Source organism: Aethalodelphis obliquidens, unplaced genomic scaffold (assembly GCF_003676395.1).
Source record: "Aethalodelphis obliquidens isolate GAN/ISIS:26980383/991018 unplaced genomic scaffold, ASM367639v1 scaffold11, whole genome shotgun sequence".
In the NCBI taxonomy this organism is placed as follows: Eukaryota; Metazoa; Chordata; class Mammalia; order Artiodactyla; family Delphinidae; genus Aethalodelphis; species Aethalodelphis obliquidens.
In genome coordinates this window covers 19,763,751-19,780,982 of record NW_020837955.1, presented here as the reverse complement: position 1 = coordinate 19,780,982, position 17,232 = coordinate 19,763,751, and the positions used below count along the sequence as shown (strand labels likewise).

The window sequence follows — 17,232 nt, the reverse complement described above, 5'->3', positions numbered from 1 at the left end:
CCTCATTATGGCAAAGCTGGTTCTATGACGGGGACTCAAGAGGCCTGAGTGACACGGGAGGGAGTAGGAAGGTAAAGGACCTCTGAAGGCCACCAGCTTACACTAACCTGCTAGTTAAGGGCCTGGAGTCCAGTGAACCACATCCCTCTGAGCAGCTGCTATGAACCCATGTTCTCACTTACAAATGAGGAAACGGCCCAACCCCAAACATAGGCCTGGCCTCATTTCTGAGCCTCAGGACTCCTGCTCGCAAAGAGCCCCACACTAGGCCTCAAGGGACAGACCGCAGAAAAGGAGGCAGGGAGGTTCCGCGTGACACCTAAGGTTCTGAGGCGGTAACCAGCCCACCTCTCTGCACTGTTTCCCTGCTCAAGGACACTTCAGCCAAAAGACTGGAGGCCCCATGAAGACCAGACCAGACCAGGAGTATGCTTTTCATTACTACGTACCTCATACCCAGAACTACCCCAATAACAACTAACCCTGTAATGAGTGAACGGCTGACCCTCCAAATGAAGAAGACAGGCCAGTGATTAATGCTGGATGGGAACCAAGTGTACCCACCCATCACCTGGTAGACCCAGTGCCAGGAAAGGACAGCAGGCCATCCTTTCTCCTAGATCCACTGATCAGATCCTGCTGCAAACAGACAGTATTATTATATTATTGATTCCTATGTATGGCAGAAAGCCTCAAAAGTCCTAAATGGTAGCTCATTTATTTCAGGCAATTACCTGAGAAGGATCTTACCTGTCTCTTGGCAATTGTGCTTATACTTGTGAACCTTCTGTATAACTTGGGTACCAGGAACCTGGGGCACTCTGTAAGCCCAGTCTCAGTCTTCTGTATCCACACACCCAAGAAAGGGAGAGACAAGGAGGCTTGCGGTATTAATTTCCAGGTGACAGTGATCACCAAATCTAATCACTGATCAAGTTTCTAAGGGGCAAACAACAAGAGGAACAGCACACACTCTCAGGACTACCACCACCATGCACGGTGATTTGCATTAAAAGGATGGAGGTATTAACTGAGAGGTGGGTGGCCAGCACAGTTGGTACGTATACTACCTCAACCGCTCTTCACTTCCGTGAGAAGTCAAGCAGCAAGAGAAACGGATGTAGTTAATGCAACATGACAATGGGTAGGAGCCATCATCCCAAGCAAAAGTGCTGTTTTCAGAATTTGGAAATCCTAGCAGCCGTGGGCCAGATGAACTTAGAAAATAGCATGAGCCAAGTACTAGGGAAGCCTTGGAAGATGTTAGTCTCAAACTGAGAAACTCACGTAAGACAGAAGCCCTGCATACACTGGGCACAGCATCGCTCACAATGAACTGTTTACAGAAATCATCATAAGGACAGACGTAGGATCGCAAACAAAAGGTGATAGGATTATGGATGATTTTTTTTCTTCCTTCTCTAATTTCCAACATTTTTGGTAAAATGGTTCAACTGTCTGTCTTTGTAAATGAAAAAACACAAATTTATAACTAAAAAGTGACAACAATAATGGATGGAACAGGAAAAGTACAGGCCAGCAAAGTTTTGGACTTTAAAGAGTCTTCTTGATGCTGGTTCAGCTAAAACAGAGTTTGAGGTCTGGCTGGGGCCTTAAGGAGCCTGATGTACTCATTTCTCATCTAAGACAAGATTAAGCTTGCCAGGGTCTGCTGTTGGACAAGCTTGCACACCAGTCTTTGTAGTGTCTGTACTGGAGGGCATATCAATCTTGAACCTTGGGATTGAAGTTGTAGGCTACCAGCCTACCCAGTACCAGCTACAGACTTTATGAAAGACACCACCACTAGGGAAAAGAAGGTACAGAACACACGAGCCAACCCCAGTTAAAACCCACCGAGATGGAGGGATTCAGATGTGGACTCAGTACCTACTCAGGGGAACTAACTCACTTAATGGCTTGAGAAGTGACCAAAAGGAAAATATGCCAGAAAACACTGTCTGAACCCATGATGTAAGAAAAAGGGGTTTTGTGTTCGGGGGGGGTAGAATGGGGAGGGGGAGGAGGCGAAGAACAAAAACAAAGATATATCACTGGAGAAGACATACAGATGTCAGACGAGCATATGAAAAGATGCTCAACATCATGCGTCACTGGGGAATTGCAAATTGATGTAACAATGAGATATCACTCCACCCGTTAGAATGGCTAAAATCCAAAAAACTGACAATACCAAATGCTGGTGAGGACACAGAATAAGAGAAATTCTTATTCATTGCTGATGGGAATGCAAAATGGTGCAGCCACTTTGGAAGACAGTTTGGTAGTTTCTTACAAAGCTAAACATAGTCTTACCATGTGATCCAGCAATTTTACCCAAATGAGTTGAAAACTTATGTCCACAGAAAACCCACATATGAATGTTTATGGCAGCTTTATTCAAGATCGCCAAAAACTGGAAGCAATCAAGATATCCTTCAATAAGTGAATGGATAAACTATGGTATATACACACAATGGAATACTGTTCAGTGATAAAAGGATAAGCTATCAAGCCACAAAAAGACATAGAGGAACCTTAAATGCATATTGCTTAGTGAAAGAAGTCAACCTGAAAAGGCTATATACTGTATGATTCCAACTACATGACATTTCAGAAAAGGCAAAACTAAAGAGACAGTAAAACAATCAGTGGTTGCCAGGGGTCTGGGAGGAGGGAAGAAAGAATAAAAAGCACAGGGCATTTTTAGGGCAGTGAAACTATTCTGTATGATACTCTAATGGTGGATACAGGACATGTATTTGTCAAAACACACAGAACTATGTAACAAAAAGAGTGAACCATAGGGCTTCCCTGGTGGCGCAGTGGTTGAGAGTCCGCCTGCCGATGCAGGGGACACGGGTTCATGCCCCGGTCTGGGAAGATCCCACATGCTGCAGAGCGGCTGGGCCTGTGAGCCATGGCCGCTGATCCTGCGCGTCCGGAGCCCATGCTCCGCAACGGGAGAGGCCACAACAGTGAGAGGTCCGCATACCGCAAAAAAAAAAAAAAAGAGTGAACCATAATGTAAACTAGAAGGCAATAGCTAGTAATAATGTACCATACTGGATCATCAATTGTAACTAATATACCACTAATGCAAGGGAATTAGTAACAAGGGAAACTATAAGCAGAGGAGAGAAAGGGTATATGAGAACTCTTTGGGCTGTCTGTTCAATTTTCTATAAACTTAAAACTGCTCTAAAATATAAAGCCTATTAGTTTTAAAAAACCATTACAGTAAGTCCCCTACATACGAACCTTCAAGTTGTGAACTTTCTAAGATGCGAACGTGTGTTTGCATGTCTGATCATGTAAGTTAGTTCACGTGTCTGGTGTTATCTGTAAAAGTTTGGTACCTAGGCTAACTTTGTTGGACTTAAAAACAAATTGGACTTATGAATGTGCTCTTGGAGTGGAACTCGTTCATATGTAGGGGACCTACTATACAGGAATTAAAATGCTTTAAAAAATGATGTGGGGCTTCCCTGGTGGCGCAGTGGTTGAGAGTCCGCCTGCCAATGCAGGGGATATGGGTTCATGCCCCGGTCCGGGAGGATCCCACATGCCGTGGAGTGGCTGGGCCCGTGAGCCATGGCCGCTGAGCCTGCGCGTCCGGAGGCTGTGCTCCGCAACAGGAGAGACCACAACAGTGAGAGGTCCGCGTATCGCAAAAAAAAAAAAAATGATGTGACAGTCTGCATCGATATAAGGACAGAGGAAAAATATATCCTCTGCTGGTTATATCACTCTGCAGGATGACAAGACAACTTTATTTCAGAATAAAAATCCTTCCCATGTTGGCCCTACAGACAGCTCAGCTAGAAGGTATGGGTACTCCCAGCTTTGAAGTGTTCCTCATTTCTATACCTCCTCCCCAGAGAGAATGATCAGATAGTCCACACATTCTGGGCAACGTATGCTCTGGGTTGTGGGAATGCTGGGGCACATCCTTGACCACATAGGAAGCATGACCATGTGAACTTAACATCCAAGCCAGAAGCATCACCTTTGTACTCTTAAGAGCAGATTTTCCTGGCAACTTACTAAAAATGACCACAGTAAGGCTGCAGAAGCCTTGACTTGAATTTGACACAGGATCCTATCACCTACCCTCTTGCCAATTCCCGACAGAACTCTTTCTTCTCCCCAAAGTTGCTTCAACACCCAGCTCAACATTTCCCCTACAAAGCTCTTCCTGCTTAACTATTCACACTCCATTAATCCAAGATACCTTTGAACTGAGGCGCACGATAGTAATAGAGGTCCAAGGGGGGACCTTCCTCCACACGCCCACACAGGTAGAGAAAGGGAAGGGTGAGGACTGTTGGAGCCAGACTGCCCAGGTTGATAGCCCAGCTCCAGCATTCCCTGGCTGGGTGATTATTTCCTTAACATCTCTGTGCCTCAGTTTCCTTGTAAAATAAGATTAATAATATCTACCCCATGGAGCTGTTGTAAGGATGAAATGAATTTATATAAAACACTTAGAATAGTGCCTTGCACACAGTAAGAGCTACAAGTAGTCTGCAATTATTATTACATGTTTTAATGAAGCACTGAGGACCACAGGGTGAGGGGAGACAGCCACAAAGTCACAGAAGTCAGGCAAAGCCTTAAGTTGCTTCCAGCCCCAATCCTCACTGTCGTCTTCTTTCCCAGGGACTCTGCCATCTCATATCAAGCAGATCTTGGGTTTTTTCAAGGACAGAAGCTCGGTATGACTTCTCATTGTCCCCCACCCAAACACATCACCTTCTCCAGTGTTCTGCCTGTACTGGGATATATTATCTCTGCTGGTGGGGTGTGCCGCGCAGCCTGGTGCTCTGTGGAGAGCTCGGCAGCAGGTCAGCGAGCTTCGAAAGTATGTGCAGGGGTGAGGAGACCACTCCCGTGGGGCTCAGGTCAGAGAGGACAAGACCTCTCCACACACTTCTTAGGACCAGACATCAGAACGGAGCTACTGAAACAGGAAACGTAGTTGACTGGGAGACCTCAAAGGCAGGACAGAGGAATGAATTTAGGAGCCAAAGGCCAAAGTCCTGAGTCAGGACCTCTGAGTCAGAATGCTGGGCAAAGGAGATGCTGGCAAACCCAGACCCAGAACACGGCAGGTGTGAGGACGAGCATGCCTGGGAAAAGCTGCGGCGTGGAAGATGGGAGTCTAAAAGGGTGGGCTGGCAGGCAAGAATCCTGGGGCTGAGAGATCTGATCACATCAAACCCATGAAGGCTTCCAAGTTTCTGCCTCTCTCTGCAGGAAGAGGAAGAACTCTCCCAGTGCTGACAGCCTGGCAGTCACTCCTGAATAACCAGGCCTCTCCGACTTTTAAGTCAGTTTGACTGGGCCAGCTCAAGGAATCTCCTCCCAACTGCCCCCTTACTGCTGAAGGACTCCTTGAATCGGAGAATTTAGCATCTCTACTCCATGGAGGAAGAGAGAATCCATGCTGCAAATGAAATGCTTTACAAAGGATGAGGCCACACACCCACACAGATCTGCTAGGAACCCCACAATGCCTCAGGTCTTCCTGTGGTTACAAAAGAAAAGGAATTCTCAACATTTCAAAATTCAGAGATTGGGGGCCTGAAATCCAGCCCAGAGTGGTGGTTTCAGCCTCAGGGAGAGCTCTATCCCCACTGCTGGCCCTTATTCCCACCCCAGGCCAAGACCAAGGGTGCCCCACTCTTTCTAGGTAGGCCAGGCCACGTGTCCTTAGCAGAGAGCACCACCAATTCACACAATCATCCTGAAACTAAACCCTCTGAGATGAAAGACAGAGGGAGGGACCAAAGCTTCAGGGAGGCCTGCCTTCCAGTGAACCTACAAAGCTCTTCCTCGGCCTGCTGTGCCCAGCTAGGGGGAGGGCTGGGACCTGCCATCTGTGGGTGGCTTAGAGAGGAATTCCACTTGTCAGGCTCCAGAGAGCTTTGGAAAGAAAGCAAAGGCCAACCAGAGGAGAGACCACACTCCTGGGCAGGTATGTTATGGCAAAGGCAAAATCTCCACTGGAAACCCCAGGGAATGAAATGGCATGTTAAAAGGTTCCTGCCAACCAAGCTTTGAGGAAGGCAAATTAGCATTTCCCAACTGCAGGGGACCAAGGCCACACAAAACAACAAGTGGAAAAGTTAATCTGTATCCAGTGTTTTAATAAATAACTCATTTAGTGCAGAGCCCAGATGGGAGAAACCCAAAGGGAAAAAGAGATTATCCACCAGCCCAGCAGAGGCAGCCACGGGGAGCCAGTCAGCAGCAGTTCCAGGCCCCAAGGGAGCAAGAACTACTCTACACTCCGTGGACATACCTGCCAAGAGGCCAGCGTTTGTGGGGCAGAGCCCAGATCGACCATGGAGGTAGAGCTGAGGTGTGGGCTCTACCCTGTGGAGCTGCCAGCCTGCAGGCCAACACCACACAAAGGCTGTCTTTGGAACCAGCCTGGCGCATACAGCGGATGACCTGCGCAGTGGAATCCCACCAGGGAAGTCTGCCTGAGATCACAAACACACTCTGCAACTAGCCAGCCTCCTGTGCCTTGGTTAGGCCCCCTGTAGTCTAGGGCTGCTGGCAGGACCGGGGACAGCCAGAAATCCTCACGGAGAGTGGTGCTGAAGCCCCCCTCTTCCACAGCTCTGCAAATCCGCACATTCCAGCCCACAGCTGCCCGGCCACAAAGGGAAGGGCCAGAGCTGCAGTCTTCCGACAAGCACTTGGCAGCTGAAGCTCAGCTGTCTCACACCTCCCAAGCTGGGGGGAAGAGCACCAGGACAGTCTCTCCTGCTGAAGTCAGTTGGCGGTGGCCTTAGGGTTCCTAGAAAAGCACGTTGATCTCCCGTGTGGCTGCCCCGAACTGCAACTTGCTCCATCTCTCCAACTTTAGAAACAGCCTCTTAAGAACCTTTAATCCAAACAAGTGCTCTCTTGCCCTATTTCCTTTAGTGACTGTGAATAGGGAAAGAACTTGGATGGAACTGGCCAAACCAGGGCTCATCCAGTCAGCTTACTCTTCTCCCCTCTCCGGGCTACCAGGGTGGGGCTGCTCCCCTTCTGCTCGCTGAAGCAAGCCTGCCAGGAGCAAGAAGAAACGCAGGGGACCCCTAGGCTTCTGCCTGTCCCTGTCCTCAACAAGCTGTGAGGATAAAGAAAGATCTTAATGGGAAGAAGTACACAGTAGGCATTTAATAAATGCTGTTGACTGATTAAAATGGAAAGGCAATACAGAACAGTAGCTAAGAATATAGGCTTTGGGGTTGCTAGAACTGACTGTCAATTTACCACCTGTGCAGTAAGTTCTCTAAGCCTAAATTTCTATATCTATGAGCAAGAGGTAATAAGAATTCCTTATGTCATAGAATTACTATGAGGATAATATAAAGTGATAATTTTATATAAAGAACTTAGCACTCAGGACAGGAATAAAGACACAGATGTAGAGAATGGACTTGAGGACACAGGGAGGGGGAAGGGTAAGGTGGGATGAAGTGAGAGAGTGGTATGGACATATACACACTACCAAATGTAAAATAGATAGCTAGTGGGAAGCAGCCGCATAGCACAGGGAGATCAGCTCGGTGGTTTGTGACCACCTAGAGGAATGGGATAGGGAGGGTGGGAAGGAGACACAAGAGGGAGGAAAAATGGGGATACATGTATATGTATAGCTGATTCACTTTGTTATACAGCAGAAACTAACACAACATTGTAAAGCAATTATACTCCAACAAAGACATTAAAAAAAAAAAAGAACTTAGCACTAACCTGCAATAAAGTAAAAACTAAAAAGAGGGCTTCCCTGGTGGCGCAGTGGTTGAGAGTCCGCCTGCTGATGCAGGGGACACGGGTTCGTGCCCTGGTCCAGGAAGATCCCACATGCTGCGGAGCGGCTGGGCCCGTGAGCCATGGCCGCTGAGCCTGCGCCTCCGGAGCCTGTGCTCCGCAACGGGAGAGGCCACAGCAGTGAGAGGCCCACGTACCGCAAAAAAAAAAAACTAAAAAGAAACTAAAAAGAAAAAGTTTGCTTAAATTATTACCTTAAAGACGAACAATGCCCTGTACATTGAAAGAAAGCATAGAACATTTTATTTTTTACACTTTTTAAAAATTGAAGTATAGTTGACTTACATTGTTGTGTTAGTTTCTGGTATACAGCAAAGTGATTCAGTTTTATATATATACGTTCTTTTTTCATATTCTTTTCCACTATGGTTTATTACAGGGTATTGAATATAGTTCCCTGTGCTATACAGTAGGACCTTGTTGTTTATCTAGCATAGAACATTTTAGATGTTAGGAGACCCTGCTGCTCTCATTACCTTGCTGTATGGCCTTTGGCAGGCTACTGTACTTTCTAAACTGCACAATTTAAGGGAGATGGACTAGATCAGTGTTTCCCATTTGTCTGCGACAAGAAATAATACTGAATCATACTTTAAAAAAAATTCCCTTCTCAACTGTCTTTCTATTTTTTAAATCATAGCTAGGGCCAGGTTCTATTTGGTGTTAGCATGTCTTTTTTAATACCTCGCTCGTACTTACTAATCTCTTGAACAAAGAGAAAGCTGGCCTCAGGCTCAGAATCTTCTGTGACAGGCCACTGTATTAAGCTAGAATTTAATAATATTGCTTTGTTATCACTGTGTTTACTTCCATAACTACCTTTAAATTACAGCAAGTGATATTGGTTTCCATATATGGTAGTGATTTAACTTTTTTTTTTTTGCGGTACGCGGGCCTCTCACTGTTGTGGCCTCTCCTGTTGCGGAGCACAAGCTCCAGACGCGCAGGCTCAGCGGCCATGGCTCACGGGCCCAGCCGCTCTGCGGCATGTGGGATCTTCCCGGACCAGGGCACGAACCCGTGTCCCCTGCATCAGCAGGCGGACTCTCAACCACTGCGCCACCAGGGAAGCCCTGATTTAACTTTAAAAAATATATTTATATCAGGGGAGGTTAATTTAAAGAAAACATAAAGTAGATAATATACTACAGGTGGCAAAGGTTATGAAGGCAGCACTAAAAATTTTGGAAATACTGGGCTAGAAGATTTTGAAATTTCCTCTCCTTTCCAAAAGTGAATGTTTGTGCCCTAGAGGTGTCAGACTGCAGATCTCACCCCAGCCCCTTCCTACAAGGTTCCTCTCAAACTTCACTTCCTCCCTGGAGCTTCTTCCAAACCAGCAGCCTGACTATAAGTCACTCACTCCACTGTGCTCCCAGAACATGTTCTACATCATGGATTGCAGCATTTATTTACCCAGTACTGTAACTATCTCTTTACATTTATCCTCCCTCTACAACATGTGCTCCTTAAGACAGGAATTTTGTCTTGGCATCTTATCCCCAAGACATCTATTATGGTGCTCTGTGTCCGGTACAAAATAGGACTTCAGCACTTGATAAATGCTGAATAAATGAACCAAGGCTTCTGCCCTTTTTTTTCACTGAATGAGAAGTCAAAGGCAGTGTAAGAAGAATGTTGCCAGAGAGTCATTTGCCATAATTCCAATTCAACACCTCTTAGCACTTAAGCTGGGTGATAGAACACTCATCTTTCTGACCTCAGTTTCAAGCCCTAAATTATATGAGAATCAATGAATCAGTTTTAAAGAGGGCTCACCACATGAAATGTTTGGAAAAGCAAACTTTTCTTCAAGAAACTTACCAGGATCGAGAAGAGACCAGTCACACCAGCACAAGGCCAATTACAAAGGTACTTTTGACTTCTGCAACATAGACCAGAACTGGGTAAATATCCAAGAACATTCCTTCCACATCCTTCTAGTGGCAGGTTTTAATACCAGAAAATACGAGGCTCGAGTGTGAGACCTCACCTCAAATGGAGGTCTCACTATTGTCATGAATGACATCTGAATATCAAAGTGTTTTATCACATAGAAATGACACACATATATGAGGGTACTGCTAAACAAAGAAAGGCCCTTTTTCAAATTCAGAGGTTGCCCTTTCTGAAATATGGGACTTCCTCAATTATGTTCTTCATGTCATTTGGGCCTTAGACTCATACCTCATAAGCAGGTAGACTGTAAGAATCTTTAGGCCACATAGAAAACAGTATTCTTTTAACTGGAATAAATCTGTCAACAAAAAGGTACAGGCTAGCTGCACTAAATATCCTCTGCAGGTTCTTATTAAAAATATAAATTAAAGTCCAGCATAGTCCCTCTACTCCCTGCATCTGTTTGCTATTCTATCTCCGTTATTAATAATGCAATGCAGGGTCTTGACTCACGCAAGATTAATTCCTTGTTCCCAAAGCCTTAGGCTGACGTTGCAATGGATATGTTTGGAAGGCTATAAAGGCAGGCCCAGGAATTGCTCCTGACACGTGATCAGTGAGGAGATGGGGCCTGGGCCTCCAAGATTAACAAGAGAAAAGAGGAAGTTGGGTTGGGCCTGTGATCAGAGCTGTGGTATAGCCTAGTGGTTAAGAGCTCAAACTCTGAACAGCTCAATTCAATCCTAGCTCTTTTACAGCCTACAGGCGAGACTTTAGACAATTCATTTAACCCCTCAAGGGACTCAGTTTCCCCACATATAAAACAGAGATAACAAAAGAACCTGATAAGATTGTAAAGCATTTGACAGGATGATGAAAGATAGTAAGAACGAAAACAAAGACAAAAAAAGACTATTATCATCTTCTTCCTCATCATAGCATCATCATCTCCAGAATCAACCTCTTAATGCTGAGGCAAGGTAGGAAGAGCCCTGCTACTCTTTCAATCTACACACGCTAAGCAGCCACCACCAAGATACCAAAAAGATGGTATAAGAGGTAAAAAAAAGATAGTATGCAAAACAAAAAACAGAAAAGGACATAATAGAAAGAGAAATCATGGACTTCCCTGGTGACGCAGTGGTTAAGAATCCGCCTGCCAATGGAGGGGACATTCCTGGTCCCAGAAGATCCCACATGCCGCGGAGCAACTAAGCCCGTGTGCCACAACTACTGAGCCTGCGCTCTAGAGCCTGCAAGCCACAACTACTGAGCCTGCGTGCCACAACTACTGAAGCCCATGTGCCTAGAGCCCGTGCTCCTCAACAAGAGAAGCCATCACAATGAGAAGCCTGCACACCACAACGAAGAGTAGCCCCTGCTCGCCGCAACTAGAGAAAGTCCACGTCCAGCAATGAAAACCCAACACAGCCTTAATTAATTAATTAATTAATTAATTAATTAATTAATTTTAAAAAAAGAGTATGGACTCTGGAGCCAGACTGCCTGTGTTAGAATCCTGGCTCCACCACTTCCAATCTGTGTGACCTTAAGCAAATTATAGAATCTCTTTGCGTCTCACTTTCCTCAACTGTAAAATGGGGCAAATGTTAGTACCTACCAGTATTTTAGAGTTGTGGTGAAAATAAAATTAGTTAATACATATATATATAAAGTGATTAGAAGAGTACCTGTCTCATAACCAATGCTTAACTGTTAGCTTTTATTATTACTGTTGCTATTTTTTCAACTGACAATGTTTAACTTAATATTAGAATGTGTTTAAATTCAGTGATTATAGAGGGAAGTAGGGGAGGCAGGTAGGAATTATAAGTATCACAGGGCAGCAAATGGAAGAAAGACTAGGATAAAAAATGTACTGCAGGGACTTCCCTGGTGGTGCGGTGGTTAAGAATCCACCTACCAACGCAGGGGACACGGGTTCAAGCCCTGGTCCGGGGAGATCCCATATGCAGTGGAGCAACTAAGCCTATGCGCCACAACTACTGAGCCCGTGAGCCACAACTACTGAAGCCCGCGCGCCTAGAGCCCAGGCTCCGCAACAAGAGAAGCCACTGCAATGAGAAGCTCCCGCACCACAACGAAGAGTAGCCCCTGCTTGCTGCAACTAGAGAAAGCCCACGCGCAGCAACGAAGACCCAACGCAGCCAGAAATAAATAAATGTACTGCAGCTGATCTGAGCACAGATAACTGCAGGTTAAAAGGAAGTAGGTAAGATCGACAGAGGGATAGAGATGGATATAGTCATGATAAAGCAAGTAGAATAAAATGTTAATGGTAGAATCTAGGTAGTGGTACATGAGTGTTCACTGTAAAATTCTTTCAACGTTGTTTCTTGTTTAAAATTTTTCATAATAAGCTAGAGGGGAAAAAAGGAAGTAGACCTAGAGGAATCAACCCAACATCTGGGTCATAGCTGTGCTGCCTGTCATTTGAGCTCAAACATCAGAAAAAGCTTGGAAAAACCTAATGGTTTTGGAACTCTTGCTCACCAACACTTTCCTGCACCAGATGAGCAGAGCTCAGGTGATGACCTGGACCACCTTGGCACAAGGAGGTACAGGCAGAAGGCAGAAACCCAGATGTTTCATGTGAGAAATGCCAATCTCAAGGGACAATGACATTATCATCCCTGCTCAGGAAAACCTCAGAAATAAGGCTCAAGGCTAAGGAACAGGGAGATGGAAGGGCAAGTGTACACACTCACTCATGGACTCTGTTGTCGCCATAGAGATCACTCAGGCCAAAGCTGATGTAGTGCCAGTGCTCAGGGATGTTGGCCGAAGGGCTCCCCACATTCCTGTACATGCTAACATAGTCCAAGGGGTCTGGGCCACCCAACCTGCAAAAGACAAAACACAGGAGTGTCAGTGTGAGCCTGAAATCAGAGAATGTGAAGTTGAGGGGCTCTACCTTACAAACCTAAAGACCCCATCCTAGAGGAACCTGGGGTAAAAGATAACTAAAGGGAGGCCACACCTCTCCAGGATAAGACCAAAGGATGGGCATCTGGAGGCAGCCCAATTCCATAAGCACAAGAGACTCCCTTCTCCTATCTCCAACAGGTAGAACCTCCTTCAGAAATAAAACAGACTTATTAATATGTATAAAATGGATAACTAATAAGAACCTGCTGTATAAAAAAGTAAATAACATAAAATTCAAAAAAAAAAAGAAATAAAAAAGACTGATTGGTTGACCCTTTGGCTTCCTCCTGTTTCAAATTACCAACCCCAAGTGGGATTGGCAGGGATTATCTCTCTTCCATGGTGCCTATAAACACGCCAAGCTTCAAGGCAAGAAGCGCATCAGTCAATCAATTGGCCTCTGTTGAAAGACCATCCTGATCATCCCCAATGGGCATTGTTACTGGAAGCAGAGGCTCAGCTCCACTCCTGCCTCTTAGACAGCTAATTCCTGAAAGACTATATTGTGCCCTATGTTAATTACAGTTTGTTCTAAACAGACCCAATGCCTCCAGACCCCAGCCCGCACTTCCCAGACCAAAGCTGGTCTTTTATCATGGAAGTGACAAAGGCCAAACTTAGGCTAGCTCAGCTCTGCAGAGAAATGAAGCAGGAGCCAGGCTGAGAGCCCTATGAGCTCTTGCATCTGGAAGATGATCCCAGGACACAGCTGCCTCTAAGGTAGAGCTGGAACATTAAATGATTTGGGGCCTCTGAGAACCACATTAGACTTCCCCCATAATTCCAACAGAGAGGCAGTTGAGGAAGAGATTCAGCCATTAGCTCACTCTGAGGATTTAATTCAATAAGGGTTCCCTTTAGTAGAGTAATTAGTGTTCTTTAAAAAAAAAAAACCCTGCTTTTCTTCAGAATGGATAGGGAAACTTGGTAGACTTGAGAAACAAGACTAAATGGAAACCAGCAGCAGAAGGAAGTCTGCATCTAGCCCACAAACACTGCACTTGAGCTGCCTCGGACATCTGACTGTTCCACAGAGTGCAAAAACTTTGCCTGCTCCTGGGACAAGGATGGGGTACACTTTACATTTGGGATCATATGCTGAAGGAATGCCAACAACCAAATAAAAGACATGTTACATGTATGTGATCCCAGCAAGCATGCCAGTACCATGCAATTCAAACACTATTTAAAACCAGTAGGTCTGGTTTCACCCTCTTTTGCCAGGATGTTATTTGCCTTTGTAGAAATCCTTATTCTCTGCTAGGAAATGCTAAGTTATTTATAGGACTTGTAAGAAAGTCGCTACAAATAGCTTAGAATCTCAACTGAGTGGATTAGGAAAAGGGACAAATCTCCATGTCTTTCCTTAACTCTGCTTTCGCCAACTCATCTGACTAATTCCACAACCAGTTAGATTTAGAAAAGTTTGTCGGGGAAAAGAGGAAAGAAAGGACGGCTACCCCTGCAAGGACCTCATGATAACTGCAGAACCCTGGAACAGGTGGGAATGATTACAGGCTCCATATCTGCCCATCCTTCAGCCTAGGTCCATCCAGCAACAAGTGGCAAAACTGCATCCGCTCTTCCATGCTCCATCTACCACACCCCTGGCAGCCCTCTTTGTGGCCAAGTCTCCCAGAGGGTATTTCATCAAAGAGAGAGGCTTTACCTTAGAACTCCAACTGCAGAGAATGACCAAGAGTCAGACAAAATCAGCCTCATCTCTAAGCACAGAGCGTTCTGTTATACTCACTCAGAGACCTGATGGGAAGCAGATGAGTATGTGGAAAATACATCTTAGAAAAAGATGTTATCCCAGGACCCAGATCATCCCTCAACTTAAGTCCTTGAACACCTGACTTCATTCACTCCACAGGGAGGTTGCCAGAGTGAAGTGGCCCTAGGGCACTGGTTCTACTTCAGCAACCTGATCACTCATGTCTCAGCTTTCAACCAGGATGTCCCGGTTGGCTAGGGACCACTAGTCAAAGAGCCACCCTTCTGTCACAAGAAAAAGAATCCCAAGGTACCCTGGGCCACAGCCAAACTGAGGCAGCCTCAGTCAGCCATTCTGCTATGAAAATTGAAGCGGGACTGTGGGATCCCAATTGTGAGGTTATCAGTAAATTACTTTCAGGATCTTAACTATGCAACCCCCTCCAAATCTTAGAAAGAACCAGTCACTGAGCTGTTCCCTCTCAAAAATTCTGCATCTAGGCAGCATTTCTAGTTCCACAAAGTGCTATGCAATCCTTTTTATTCGTCATTAGATGCTGGCCCATCTTTCAAGATAAGTCCTGGCCTGGTTAAGAAACTTGCAACAAGATGAAAAAAGAAAGGTTCCTAGGGGGATGGGGGGAAAATAAAGGGTTCCCAAACCAGTCTTAGTCCTTTGCACCTGTTCAATACCTTTTACACACAACTCTATCCTTCATGGCCACTTGGGTGACATAATAACTGTTGCCCAAGGCTGCGTAGGGATTTCTCCTTATACTCAAATGAGGCCTGAACAAACAGCACGGCAGTGGCAGGTCCCCTTTTTTTCATGACACATCCCAATAGAGTCCATCACTATACATATTTAAATATAGTGGTACAATATATTTAAATATGGGTGATTAAGTTATCAAGAACTGCTTTGTACTCAGAAGCTCTCTTGAAAAACTCCTCTCAACCAAAGAACAGTGTGCCTGCTGGAGAGAACTGTACCACTGGCCACCCCTCCTCCTGGCTACCAGACAGAGGCAGGCTGCTCCCGTGGCTCTCCCTAAGGAGCAGGTGGCTGCTCCCCAGGCCCTTCACACGGTCAGCCTCTTCACATCCTCCCATAGACACAGGGAGCTGGCCTCAGCCCTACAACAGCCTAGCTTCTGCCATCTCCAGAAGAAGAAAGAGGTTGTCACAGAGGAAAAAGACTCACTCTTAAAGGGAAAGGTAACCAGCAAAGACATCCACTCTATTCACTTCCCCCTTTGAGTGTACCTCCCCTTTGGCCACACCCCAAGCAGCTGCCTGAACAGAATTTCAGGAGTCAATGAAGGGGCTCATCTAATACAGCGCCTGCACGAATGTGGTTTTGGACAGATTCAATTAATTCTCAGTCAACTTTTGGTCCAGAAACACCATGAAGAAGAGTCCCTATAACATGTTTTGCCCAGAGGGGGTAGGAAGAGACAAGTTGCAAAAGAAATGGGAAACTAGAAAAGACCATCCCCTCCCCAGGGGCAGCCCATCTGTACACAGGTCTGATCTTAACAGAGCTACTTGAGCATTACCCTCAGCTTCCCTGAGGAACTGCTGCCTAAATCTGGAAGCTCTGGACCACCAAGCTCCTCTTAACATCTCACTGCAGGATCCTCCGTGTCCAAGTCCCAGGTCTTCATCATTTACTGCAGTCTTCTTCAATTCTGAGCCAAACCATGGATCTCCCTGACCCTGTCTGCCTCTGTTCTAGCCGGTGACCTAAAGCAAAGCAGCTGCAGAGCCAGAAGCAGCTCTGCATGGAGAAACAGAACTGTGCAGAGTAAGCAGAAAGTTTATCAGGAAAAATTGCTCCGCCAAACTTCAAACGCAAAAGCACTGCACTGATATCAATGTCTGAGCTCATCGGGAAGGGATCAAAAAGAGGCCTCCTCCTCATCCCTTCACAAGCACAACGCTCACAACTTGCTCCCCTCCTAACCCACAGACCCACACCCGTCACTGCCCTGTGCAGTCTCGTGCCCTCTGAGCTCCTCCAGCCGCGCGGCTCCAAAGCCTTCTCAGATGCTCCCCAGGCCCCGCCTCGCCTCCCCCATCCCACTTCAGCAGCCGCCCCCCCCCCACGGCTTCCCCTCGCCCACTAATGACCCCCTACAGGCGCCCTCTCCTTTCACCACGTTTACAGTTCCTTCTCTCCTATCGTTCCCTCCGCCGCTCCTACTCACACCCCCAATTCACTCTATTCTCCTAATCCCAATTAACCCTTCATTCCCCTCCTCCCTCGCTAACCCTTCGCTACCCACAGGCTTCTTTAACCCCTTTGTCCCCATTCCTAACTTGAGCCTTAACTTCTTCCCTCGCAGCAGAAAGCCCTTCTTCCAAGTGCTTTAACCATTCTCCTTCCCCCTCCTATTCCCGCACAAATGACTTGGCCCCAGCGCTTTAACCCTTCTCAGCCCGCCCCTGTCCGTCTCCCCGCGGCCCAAGGCATACCAGTACTTGACGATAGCGGTAACCTGGAGCGGGTTCGGCTGGTCTGGGTAAAGGCGGCGGCACTCTCCGTAGATGGCGTGCAGTCCCGGGGGGAAGAGCGAGGCGAAGGCCGGAGGGGCTGTAGGGCCAGGGGCCGGGGGCGCGGTGGGAGCGGGGGCGCCGCTAGGCCGCAACTCCGCCATCGGGGCGCGTAGGGTGCTGGGGGGACCGGGGAGGGCAGACGAGGGGGAGAGCACTGACGCGCCAGCAGGCGACCTCCCTGGGTGCGACTCCCGGAGGCGATGGGGGGGCTGCAGCGAGGTCTAGGCTTCGCGCCTGCGCAAGGCGCACCGTCCGCCCAGGCCGTAGCCGCGG

At 46.7% G+C, this 17,232-nt stretch overlaps 1 protein-coding gene across 3 annotated transcripts in view; it reads right to left on the bottom strand.

Annotated features, from left to right (window-relative positions):
* The window catches only part of SUFU (SUFU negative regulator of hedgehog signaling), a 110,642-nt gene extending 93,410 nt beyond the window's left edge, over positions 1-17,232 (bottom strand). Inside the window, exons 1-2 of one of the 3 annotated variants that reach the window (XM_027112447.1) lie at positions 16,879-17,232; positions 12,465-12,599 (exon numbers count right to left, since the gene is read on the bottom strand). In XM_027112447.1, coding sequence (XP_026968248.1) covers positions 12,465-12,599; positions 16,879-17,060 — 317 coding nt within the window. In that variant the 5' untranslated portion in view covers positions 17,061-17,232. Of the gene's footprint in view, positions 1-12,464; positions 12,600-15,959; positions 16,327-16,878 lie in introns of those variants that run through there. The other 2 variants (XM_027112446.1, XM_027112448.1) reach the window with 2 other exon arrangements.